This window comes from Portunus trituberculatus, chromosome 31 (genome assembly GCF_017591435.1).
Source record: "Portunus trituberculatus isolate SZX2019 chromosome 31, ASM1759143v1, whole genome shotgun sequence".
NCBI lineage: Eukaryota > Metazoa > Arthropoda > Malacostraca > Decapoda > Portunidae > Portunus > Portunus trituberculatus.
In genome coordinates this window covers 1,296,622-1,307,802 of record NC_059285.1, presented here as the reverse complement: position 1 = coordinate 1,307,802, position 11,181 = coordinate 1,296,622, and the positions used below count along the sequence as shown (strand labels likewise).

Genomic DNA, 11,181 nt, shown 5'->3' with positions numbered 1-11,181 from the left:
AACAATTGACTGTAGGTGATACATGGAAGATGCTGGGTGACTGAGTAAGCAGTGTGCAGTACAAGGAGCCCTGACACACTGTGAGGTGAGACAGAAAGCTTTATGCAGGAAATATGACCCAAGAGACTCAAACCCAAACAGTTGCTGTGTTGGGCTCTTGTTAACACCAAGATGCTAAGAAAATGGAGCATGGTCATTGGCAAACTATGGTACTGCAGTAACTTAATAAAATACTAAAAATAAAGCACACATTTATTTACAAACAATGTAAATAAGGAGGGTAGGTGGGAGGGAGTCACAATGGGAGAGAAGATGTGCACCTTTCCCTCCACTTTCCCCTCCTTGCTTCCTGCCTGTCACTGTGGCCTCTGCCTAGCAGGTGGAGGGGCTTGGGCTCAACAACAGGTCAGGCAAAGTCCGCCATGCAGTGAGATCAATTATGGCAAAGTGGACTCCACCGAACCAGCCAAGCTGCTGCCAAGGACTATTTGTGTACAGCAAGGATAACAGTGCACTGTCTGGAAATTAATAACATAAAAAATTCTGAGTGAAGGAAGGCACTGGAGAGCAAACACTTTGTTGAGTGATAATGCTGCCACCTCCAGGCCCTAGCCCAGAGAAAAGTTCCTGCCTCAGCCCTGTTGAAATTAGTTTTTTTTTTTTTCTGTGTAGTTACATTTCTTTCAGGAGCAACAATTGGGACACACAGCTGCTCCTGACCATCACACTTCAGCTTCAGCTATTGACATTTTTCATCTCCCCACCAGGCAGCCACTGTTACCACACATTCCCTCTTTCCATTACATGCATCTTTGGTAAAGCTACAGGCTGCCTGAACCTGGTGAAGACTATGTCCATCCTTGCTGTAATTTTCCACCTATTCCAGTGTCACTAATGTCCAGGGGTCAAGCCATTTACTGGAAGGCATCCAAGACCCAAAGAAAGAAGAAATATTTTAAACTCTAGCGTTTACGCAAGAAGGATGGTGTCCAACTGCTTGCAAAGGTTCGCTGTTGCCGTTCTTCTTCTGCCTTTTGGCTAAGGACCAGCTCCTGCTCATGGGCCTTGCGCTGGTTCTCCCGGAAGGCAGCCAGTGGATCATCAAAGGTGCGGTAGTAATTCAACACCTCCCGTACGTCACTCACCTCAGACTCTGCAATGGCTGTAGCCAAAAAAAATCCATAAATCAACACTTACTCTGTAGCTCTTCACCTGCAATACCACGATGTGCTGGCAACACTATTTGATCAATGGACAGTACTCTATGCAGGATCTACTATCTAAGCACCTAAGTGAGCAGTACTTCTTCCTTGGAACTTTCAGAATCAGATCACAAAGATACCTACTGCCATCCACACACCTCATCCCTGCACACTTCAGTTCTCTCACCCTCATCAATATTCCTCTCATTTAAAGTGGTACTGATCCCTTACAACTATGGTATCTGAATTTCAGTAAACATTTACATCATGACAAAAACAGCTACTCTCTCACACAAGCCATTACTTCACATCCCTAAAAGCAGGGTGCACATGTTAGACACAAGGTTCATGCAGTAAGAAGACTTACTTCGCAACATAAACCCAAGATCAAGAAGTGATTGGTCCTCCATGTTTCCATCCCAGCGTTTAATCTTCAAGTGATTGGGTGGAGTTGAGACGGCATCGCTGTCCCAATCCACAAAGATCACCTGTGATGGATGCAAGCAAACACTGGTAAGCAATACATACTTACAAAACTACTGTGGTAAAGTTGCTTTACTATGATAATTCACTCCAAGATGCAAGTTGCACTCAAGACCAAGTCCAAGACCAGGACCAGGTTTTTCCCTGTCTCCACAGCAGTGGGATGAGTGTGTAAGGTGTCGGGGGTGTCTGGCTGTGCCAAACTGGCATGTAGACTTTAAATGTAGCACTGTACTCATATTGCTATACTATTGTGTTACTAGAACACTTTCTCTATTTGGCTAGCAAAAGCTAATTCTGTCATTGAATCACTCTTTCCTATAGATAAGATTGCCTACTATAAGCAATTAACTGACAAATATCATTGCCATCATTTGCACCTCCTGCCACTCAGGCAGTCACTACAACACACAACTGTGTATAAAGTATTGTTTTTACTTACAATGACTTTTATGTAACTCATGGAATATCCCTTACAGTTCACTATTTCACACGACACTAACCTTGTTAAGATCTCGGTTGAGACAGTTGAGATCTTTGATGTGCTTGCCATCAACGTAGCGTGTCGAGTCCTTGAAGAGGCGGTACCAAATATAGTTGTTGGGATCCAGATGATCAATGAGAGGGAATGCCGTCTGGAGGGAGAAAACAAAAACAAATACATAAACTCATCTCAAACACACATGCTTTGCTTCCATTGACAAGTGCAAAGAAACTGATTCTGTAAATGATGCACTCCTTGTGTGTCATTCCAATATTCAAGTTCAATAGTGGAATACTTCAGGTATGCAGCAAAATGCACTCTCAAACTTAACGGGGCAAAAACTTATGAACCAATGTACATTAAGCAATTATAGTAGTGTGCCTTAACTAAAAAATAAAGTTGGGCAACAAGGTAAGCATGGCAGTGGCAGGGTGTGTGAAACAATGGAAAGGTAGGATGAATATGGTGTACTAGTAAGGATGACATACTCACAAATCCCTGTTCATTGGTGTAAATGACAATCTCAAAGAGTGGGGGTGCACAATGGTGAAGCAGGAACTCAACTCCTGGCCGTTTCTTGAATCTCCATCCCGTTTCATACTGGGGAAGACATGACATCATTCGTCAGTACTAAACATTAAGCTATCAATCAAATCATCCATATCTTTGATAACCCATTCTGATTAATTTCCTCCACACTTATCTTAGTTCCTATTATATATATTTTTTTTCTTTTTACTTTTGTATTTACAATCTAGTTATCTATATTTGTTCATATCTAAAATGCCAGAAAAGCATATCAATAATGGCCTGTCTCCAGTCTGCTGTACCTCAACTCTACCGGAAGCTAACCTAAGGTACCAAAGTATTTAGTTACAGTGCCTGCAATGGCTACCTGTCTCACTTGGACCTTATTACCACCACAGGCTACACCCACCGTCCACTCAGGGTGCACCAGCACATCCCGCAGCTCCATCACTAGCGTGTATGGAGGCTGGAAGTATGGCTCCTTCAGTGGGTCTGGCAGCAGCTTCTCCCGTGATGGCTCTTGAATCATCTTGTTGACTTCGTGCATCCCCTTCCATGTGCGTCTGAGATATTGCATTGGCAGGTTCATGTCTGAGAACTCATCTGCTATAATGTTGCCATCCTGGTCAACATTTGGGTCACCTGAAGTTGTTGGAAAATTTACTAAATACAGCAAGTAACTGCCTGTTTGAATAGAATTTCATAAATGTGTGTGTGTGTGTGTGTGTGTGTGTGTGTGTGTGTGTGTGTGTGTGTGTGTGTGTGTGTGTGTGTGTGTGTGTGCAACTAAGTTCATCTCAAATCTCTACACTACAAACTTATTTTAATACATTTTACACCAAAGGTACTGGATGATAAAATGTAACCAAGTTTCTAAATAGTATAAAAATAATACAACTGAGTGAATGAAGACAAGATGTTGACCACAATTTTTCTGTTATATTTTCATTAAGAAGTAATCTAGTGGTAACAGTGTTGTGCTTTAGAATGAAAAGAAGACTTCTGTGAGGTTTGATAACATTTGCCATAAAGGAAACAGAGGAGCAGTATATCACCACAAACTGCTTGATAAAAGTTTCCACCTTCTCTGTTTGTCCATCAGTTGCCTGTGCACTGTGAGGTAATGCAGCATTCATCTTGAGCTCTCATATCTTTCTGTTAGGGAATGAGGTATAATTCTAGTTTGTGTCCATACTCTCCCCTACCCGATTCTCCACACTCCTCCAAGCTTACTCGAGGGGTTCAGGGGGTCTATGAAGAGAAAGGGAGGGGAGGTGCTATTGTAAGATTTACCACATAGGTTAACATACTACTTGGGGGGGTCCAGGGAAAGCACACCCCCTCATCTAGGTTAAGTTGGTGTCCTTGGTGAAATTTACTTCAAATTTATGGAATTTATGCAAAATAAGTGCACTTACAAAAGTTGTAGTGTAGAGTTCAGGATAGCAATATTCCCCCCCTCCACAGTTATGCAATAAAATATGCATTTCTGACGCATTTCATGTTCCCCACCTGAAACCCCGCATTCCCACCTGTCCCCCAAGCTTGTTGGCGGGGGAGGGGGAAAGTATGGCCGGAAACTAGAATTTTACCGGGAATGACTGGCTTGGTGACCAGCAAGCAACTGTAGGTAAATGACATGTCAACCTTCTCATGTAAATGTTACCAAAACTTTTGCAGAGAGAGAGAGAGAGAGAGAGAGAGAGAGAGAGAGAGAGAGAGAGAGAGTGTGTGTTGCCTGTGGAAGCACTGCAATACATATGTGTAAGTGGTAACTCATACTGGCAAGCCAAGCCAGCCCAGGCCCTAATTCTCTGCAAATGCTGGTGCTGCAACCTGATGGCCAGCACCATGACTTTCACCCACTCAGTGGTATGCTGGTATTTCCTTCCTCCCGCTCCAATCTCCTCGCTATGCAATGAGAAAAAAACACTGCATTTTTATAACTAATAATATACTAGGTGTGTGTGTGTGTGTGTGTGTGTGTGTGTGTGTGTGTGTGTGTGTGGTGCCTTGAAGGTACTGACCCCAGGACCAGATGAGGAAGCCGCCCATGCTTGTCATCATGGCGCCAAAGGCTATGAAGGAATACTTTAGGGTCCTGTAGGTTTTCTCTCGTTCCTGCTTAGTCTTTTCACTGGACTGATCCCCTTGCCACTCCTGGCCATCATGCGTCACCTTGGAAGCCAGTAGGTCCTCGGCCAGGCTGTGCTGCTTAGGCTTGCTGCTGTCTGTGGTGCAGCGCCTCACGCCGGGCAAATCAACACAGGCTCCAAACCGCGCCGCCCACCCACGCCTACTTAACGTCCATAAAGTTCTTTGTGAAATTCTGAAAGTTTTCACTGAAAACACATTTTTTCGGAAGATTAAGTGAGCACAGCGGAGCGAGGCCATGCTGAACAGTGACCAGCTGACTCGCTGAGGGGCCGCCGCCCGATGTAAACATTGGGACAAGTGACGCCCGCCGCCCGCATCACGCCCCACGCCCCACGCCGGCTGCTCACCTCACTGAGCTTAGCTGCATTACTAGCCATTGACACTCCTAAATACCATTCATGCTTTGTACTAATGTAATGGTGCATTTAAAGTGAATTACAAACAGTTATGCATACAATCGCCGTGAAAAAAAAAGTTCACACAAACGTCTTTTTTTTTTCTTTTCCTCTCACAGTTGGTGTGTAAGTGTACCAGTAGGTATTATGAAAATGACAAAACAGCAGCCTCTTCTTGCTTTGCTAGGAGTAAATATAAAATACTGCTCGGTTGATGAAATGCGCCGGAAGTTTGCCTTCAAGAGTAGGTACGTATTTCAAAGTCACTGATATATAATCCGAAACATTTTGTAACATCCTCCCCCCTCCCCCCCAGGCAAAAAAAAAAAAAAAAAAAAAAAAAAAACAATTGTACGGCGTAGCGTTTCTTGATGTTGAACTCAGTCATTTTTTTTTTCATCACCACTGTTTTTCAAGAATAGTATTAATATATATAAGGATCCTCAAGAGCCTCCCTCTCCTTTTAATGTAAAAAAAAAAATAATAAATAAATAAAAAATATATAAATAAAATAAACAAATAAATAAATGGCGTAGGAGTTTCAGAAGGTGGCCCTAACCTCCACATGCCTACATGATCCCAGGACTGAGTGAGAGTGGAGTCATCACTTAGCAGGCAGAGGATCAGTCACACTGCAGTGACTGTCTTTCTTCAGAAAACGCTGAGTAACTTTTTTTTTTTTTTTTTTTACCATAATTCTTTGAAGTCAAATGCCATACATGGTATTTTTATTATCATGATAGAGCTCCATATATTCACTTCCACAGGTAATTAAGCTTATTCTTTCTGGCATGCACAAATCATCACTGCTTGGTAACTTTCCCACCTGTACATTTCTGTCAAGGTTAATCAAGCCATATGGTAAAAAAAACATGCCTTTATTTCTTTGCACATGTGCAGTTCTGTTTTCAAGGTCAATATGACCAAAACAATGGGTCCATTATTTTCCAGTAACAAAGTGTCAGTTGGTCCAGTCTCATGCAAGTGGGTGCCCTACACCTTCAGATCAATAAAGAGCCATGCCCATCTTGTTCAGTGTTCCTGAACTGCAGGTCCAACACTTTGGGCAAAACTACACTGGAATTCTTCCCAAGTCAGTATCCAACACTTGGTGTGTGTGTGTGTATGTGAATATGACCAGCAGTCCATATGCATTGTGTTTGGCAGGGTCAGTTAGAAATTTGACTTAAAGTACATCATTTTCGTTACCCATCAAACTAATATGCATGTATAAATAAGTCTAAGCAGGATATCTGCAGTCACAGTACTCAATCTCCTTGCTATTGCCCAGGAAACAGTACTTCAGGCATTCTTTCACTACATATATGGAATTATCAAATGTAATAAAAATACCAAGACCCATCAACTGACAAGTAATCCAGCATACAAATTCTGTGTTGATTTTTCCATCCAGGAGAGGCCTCTGGACAGCCCCTGCTTGGGACTGCTTTGGTAAGGCTGAGTGTAGGCTTCCTTCCATCCCCTGATACTGTTAACAATGTCCAAGCCAACACTAAAATATACTTAAGTATGTGGAAATTAACATATAAAAATTGTAAGTTCCATTTGACAAGAGTGAAGTGTGTGTGTGTGTGTGTGTGTGTGTGTGTGTGTGTGTGTGTGTGTGTGTGTGTGTGTGTGTGTGTGTGTGTGTGTGTGTGTGTGTGTGTGTGTGTGTGTGCATGCGTGTGTGTGTGTGTTCTTACAAGGGTGCCACCAATATTGCACCGGAGGTAAAGCATCACAACACACTGGTCTTCTGTGACCTACAGGTTGCTTGCTCCTGGAAGGCTGTGCCCATATCAGCTCAGTTAGCCAATAACCATGTCTACAAGGGCAGAGATGGGGATTTGTTGTCATCTGTTTTTGCTTTCTTGGTGCTATCAGCAGTAGTTTCCTCCTGTGTGTGGGCGCGCAAAGCTGCCACACGCCATTCCAAAGAGTTGTGCAACAGATCTGCATCCTTGGGGCTCCCCTGTCAAGACAAAAACAAAATTGTAACACACTGCATTACTGAGCATCAAGGCCACTATATAATGTGTGCTACAGATGAACAATAGTACCACACAACTGATTTATATTTTATCATTATCTCTGATTAGTTTTGAACATGTCAAAAGATGTACTTCCTCATTTTATTATGAATTTTTCATGATCTGCTTTTGAGGATAGGTAAAGAAGCTAAGAAGAATTATAATAAGCACAGAGTTTGAAGGATGTGACCAACGTACCGCAGCTATGAAGATCTTGGGCTGTCCATCTGCATCCAATGCCGTAAAGCGAACATTTTTACTGCTAACTCTTTCCACAGACATGTCGGCCCATACCTGCAATCATGCCAAACCCCAATCACTAACATATACAGAGATAATTATTCTTCACTGTGTGGTTCAGTTATACACCACATACTGACACAGTTCCTCAGCACCTAAAGGACCTACCTTCGTATTGAGCATGACAGTGAGTGTGCCCTGTGTGCGAAACACTAGGCGAGAACGAATTTCCTTGTTCCTCCCACTACTGCCACCTGTAGCCTCTGTCCCGCCCTGCTGGTCCCCTGCGTCCCAGTCATTGAGTCGCAGGATCCCCCTGCCCCGCTCCTGCCACCAGCCGCTGACCCATGCATACAGCCTGCAGTTCATCTGGTGGGGGAGGCATGACAGAGTTACTGCTGGAAAGCTACTGAAAGAACAGATGGCAAGTGGTAAAGTCTAATCATAGACCAATTACTCATACTGGAACCAGTGGCAGACAACAGCAAGGCAGGAAAGAAAAACATGGTCTACCATTAACTTTCAGTCAATATTGGCCTTTTACTACAGTCAAATCTAGACATGGTACAATTACACTAGTCCTATTAGAAGCACTGGCACACAGCAGCAAGGCAGCAAAAAGATCATGGTCTAGCATTAACTTCCTGTAACTATTAATCTTTTGTTACTATCAGCTGAATATGTTTTGGCTGAAATGACGTCACTATGCCAGTCCTCACCTGCAGCACGTTAGACTCGTTCTCCTCGCCAGTAATCACTTCCACCTCATCAAACTTCCGCTTCTGGCTCTTCTCCTTCTCTGTCAGTTCACGTGAAGACTCGGCCAACGACTGTCCACCGCCCCATGCCTGGTGCTCCTCCCCAGGCTGCAAACACACATCCACACACAGGGCTGACTCATGTATTAAATACCACCATCATCTCCTCCTCCTTGTGGGGGTAATTCTTTAATTATCTTCAACACTAAGCCAGACTACTATTAAACACAATGAGGGAAAATGATAGCAGAAATGTGCTGAGAGAACAAAGATGTAAATGTAATACCTTCACTGCATTCCAGTGGAGTCAAAGTAAGACCAATCTAGGAATACATACCCTGGAGATCTCTGAGGCAGCCTCTGAGAAGAGGTTACCAGTATGTGGCTGGCCATTGGTGGTGGCTCCTGCAGCAGCTGCTGCTGCTGTCAGACTTGCTCCAGCTGCTGCTCCCCCACCACTTGCTGCACCCTCGGACCACTGCCATCACAATATTTGTAAACATTTTGTGTTGCTCCTTAGTAATGCTGTTGTCTCACCTGGCTGTGTGAATCTTGCTCTTTCTATCAACACCTTATCTTACTTCTCTTTTTACAAGTTGCATCCTACAAGTATCTAATTCTTATGAGAGCCAAAATAAGATGTGGACATAATTCACAAGTATCCCTTCCCTTACATCTATGCCTTTGCCTCGAGACTATTAGGAGCAGCCAGCTCTCAATTAAAGGTCTGAACTCCCTTTTCATTACATCAAAAAATATCAGACAATAAGTAACATCAATTGGAAAAACTGCAATCAGGATGAGCCTGGGAAGTAACAAGGTATATACTAACCCTGGACACCTCAGATACTGCTTCTGAGAAGAGATTGCCTGTGGGCTTCTCCCCATTGGTTGTGGGAGCCGCTGCGTCAGTGGCCAGACCCCAGCCACCACCACCCGCACTGCTGCTACCACTGCTGTTTGTTGCTGCACCACTCTGGGAAGCCATGTAACATTTCTGTATAGTCTCAATGAATTACTTCTCCGTTGAATCTGGTATCCATGCAACATAAACGATATAAAACAATAACAACCATAACTGTACTTACAGCCACTTTTGAGTGCAAATTTTGGCCGAAGATGAAACTACTTCCAAGGGTTGGGCTGGACGTGCTGCATGGAGAGAGAGAGAGAGAGAGAGAGAGAGAGAGAGAGAGAGAGAGAGAGAGAGAGAGAGAGAGAGAGAGAGAGAGAGAGAGAGAGAGAGAGAGAGAGAGAGAGAGAGAGAGAGAGTTGTGATCACACATTTGACAAATAATGTGCCTGTTCTTGGCAAATCTTTGAAATACAAACTGAATATTTGTAAATGTTTTGTTACCAATACCAATAGTTTCCACAAAACTTACTTTAATTAGCCAGAGTACAGCAAATAAACACAAGCAGCTCTGCGTCTCACCTGTCGTTGTTGTTGGTGGTGCGGGACAGTGGCAGGAAGAGGCTCCTGGCACCGATGGCGGAGGTGCTCCCGGTGATGGTATTGTTTCCTGGTGTGGTGCTGTTGCTACTGTTATTGTTGAGTGGGCTCCTACTTGTGCTCTTGGTGTCCTGGGTTTGTGTGGATGTCCTTGTTCCTTGAGCCATGTCCTTGGAGGGTGTGGTGGTGGCAGCAGGTGTTGATGATGGAGCCTGGCACTGATTGCCACTGACTGGTGGTGTGGCATCCTCCTGTTGGTTGTTACTACCTACTGCTCTGCTGCTTCCTTCCCTTCCACCCTCAGGTTTCTCCCCTGGGCTTTCAGGTACAGCTGTGTAAAAGCAAACTTGGAATTATTACTACTTATCTTAATAAGTTAAACAAATTTCTTTATTTTATTTCCTTGTGATATCTATTTATCTATCTCTTTGAAGCCTTGTTCCACCTTGGAGTATCCCTAAGAGGGAAGCCATGGCAGACAAGCCTCCATCTTTTCCTATCCAGACATTCCTTCTTTGCTTGATCAAATCTATCATGACTTCTCTCACACCTGCATTCATTTATTCTACTGTTCTACTTTCTCTCCCATTATTTCCACATGCCTTGTATTTTCAATGATTAGGATCTTCAATCTCATTCACTTACTCGTACATTTTCTTTGCACACCACAACCACTCCATTAGCACAGGTGTTGCTCTACTGCTCTCACCCTCCCACATCACTACTCCACTCATCTCTCTTGGACAACTCACTCACTTTACATTCATGCCTCTCATCAACATGTCAATCTTTAAATCTCTTCACTTCATTCACAAGTCAAGGAGTCTTTTAGGGCAGTTTTTTCACCAAATACAACATATACACCCACACACATACCTAACGGTTAAGCTGATAACAGGAAGAGGGACAGACTGGCTTTAAAACTTTCTTCTGTGTTGATCAATAAAATGAACAAGCAAACAACCACATGCATGCACACACACACAAATACACACCTAACAAAAGCAGACATATTTAAGGAATCTCTCCTTTGCACAGAAGAAATCCAGAAACGAGGTTGTCTACTGTATATATCAGGTCAACTCAAATGAAAATAAAGCGCTTTAACAGAAAAAAACAGACAATGATACAAGTAAAAGATTTATTTGCAGTCACTCACGTTTAGCAAAGGGGTTTGGAGAACCAAGCACTGAGGGTTTCAGCTTAAATTCTGATTTGGCAGCCTGGGGTGGGGATGAGCCTGTGACTGTGAGGGTTGGGGGTGGAAAGAAGGAGGTGCCTGCAGCAGGTCGGACAGGACCCCCCAGCCTTCCCGATGCCCCCAGGGAGGAAGGCCTCAGCACTCCACTGGAGGTAACTTTGGAGCCTGGGTGGAGAGAAGGGAGTGATCTGTGGGCACAAGGTTTATCACAAAGCCAAAAAGAGAGGTGTCTAACATTTAAATACCA

At 43.5% G+C, this 11,181-nt stretch overlaps 2 protein-coding genes across 3 annotated transcripts in view; both read right to left on the bottom strand.

Moving 5' to 3' along the window:
• Positions 1 to 239: 239 nt before the first annotated feature.
• Positions 240 to 5,166, bottom strand: LOC123511500 (mitochondrial import inner membrane translocase subunit TIM50-C-like). The gene is made up of 6 exons (XM_045267452.1): positions 4,725 to 5,166; positions 3,107 to 3,339; positions 2,662 to 2,769; positions 2,189 to 2,320; positions 1,570 to 1,690; positions 240 to 1,162 (listed from the first exon to the last, which is right to left on the bottom strand). Exons 1-6 carry the CDS (start codon positions 5,089 to 5,091, stop codon positions 963 to 965), a joined length of 1,161 nt encoding a protein of 386 aa, XP_045123387.1. The 5' UTR covers positions 5,092 to 5,166; the 3' UTR covers positions 240 to 962.
• A 945-nt stretch (positions 5,167 to 6,111) lies between these two features.
• Positions 6,112 to 11,181, bottom strand: part of LOC123511498 (uncharacterized protein DDB_G0271670-like) — a 12,174-nt gene continuing 7,104 nt past the window's right edge. For both annotated transcript variants that reach the window (XM_045267448.1, XM_045267449.1), the window contains 9 exons: positions 10,893 to 11,099; positions 9,716 to 10,064; positions 9,369 to 9,432; positions 9,113 to 9,256; positions 8,618 to 8,758; positions 8,242 to 8,388; positions 7,691 to 7,891; positions 7,481 to 7,576; positions 6,112 to 7,224 (listed from right to left, as the gene is read on the bottom strand). In XM_045267448.1, coding sequence (XP_045123383.1) covers positions 7,078 to 7,224; positions 7,481 to 7,576; positions 7,691 to 7,891; positions 8,242 to 8,388; positions 8,618 to 8,758; positions 9,113 to 9,256; positions 9,369 to 9,432; positions 9,716 to 10,064; positions 10,893 to 11,099 — 1,496 coding nt within the window. In that variant the 3' untranslated portion in view covers positions 6,112 to 7,077. The remainder of the gene's footprint in view (positions 7,225 to 7,480; positions 7,577 to 7,690; positions 7,892 to 8,241; positions 8,389 to 8,617; positions 8,759 to 9,112; positions 9,257 to 9,368; positions 9,433 to 9,715; positions 10,065 to 10,892; positions 11,100 to 11,181) is intronic.

What these genes read in the sequence shown, in the direction of transcription:
- LOC123511500 (XM_045267452.1), bottom strand. Translation starts at nt 5,091, where the DNA reads ATGGCCTCGCTCCGCTGTGCTCACTTAATCTTCCGAAAAAATGTGTTT. An exon ending in ACACCAATGAACAGGGATTT is followed by an intron (nt 2,321 to 2,661) that starts GTGAGTATGTCA and finishes TTCTCCCTCCAG; the next exon opens with ACGGCATTCCCTCTCATTGA. An exon ending in TCAACCGAGATCTTAACAAG is followed by an intron (nt 1,691 to 2,188) that starts GTTAGTGTCGTG and finishes CATCCATCACAG; the next exon opens with GTGATCTTTGTGGATTGGGA.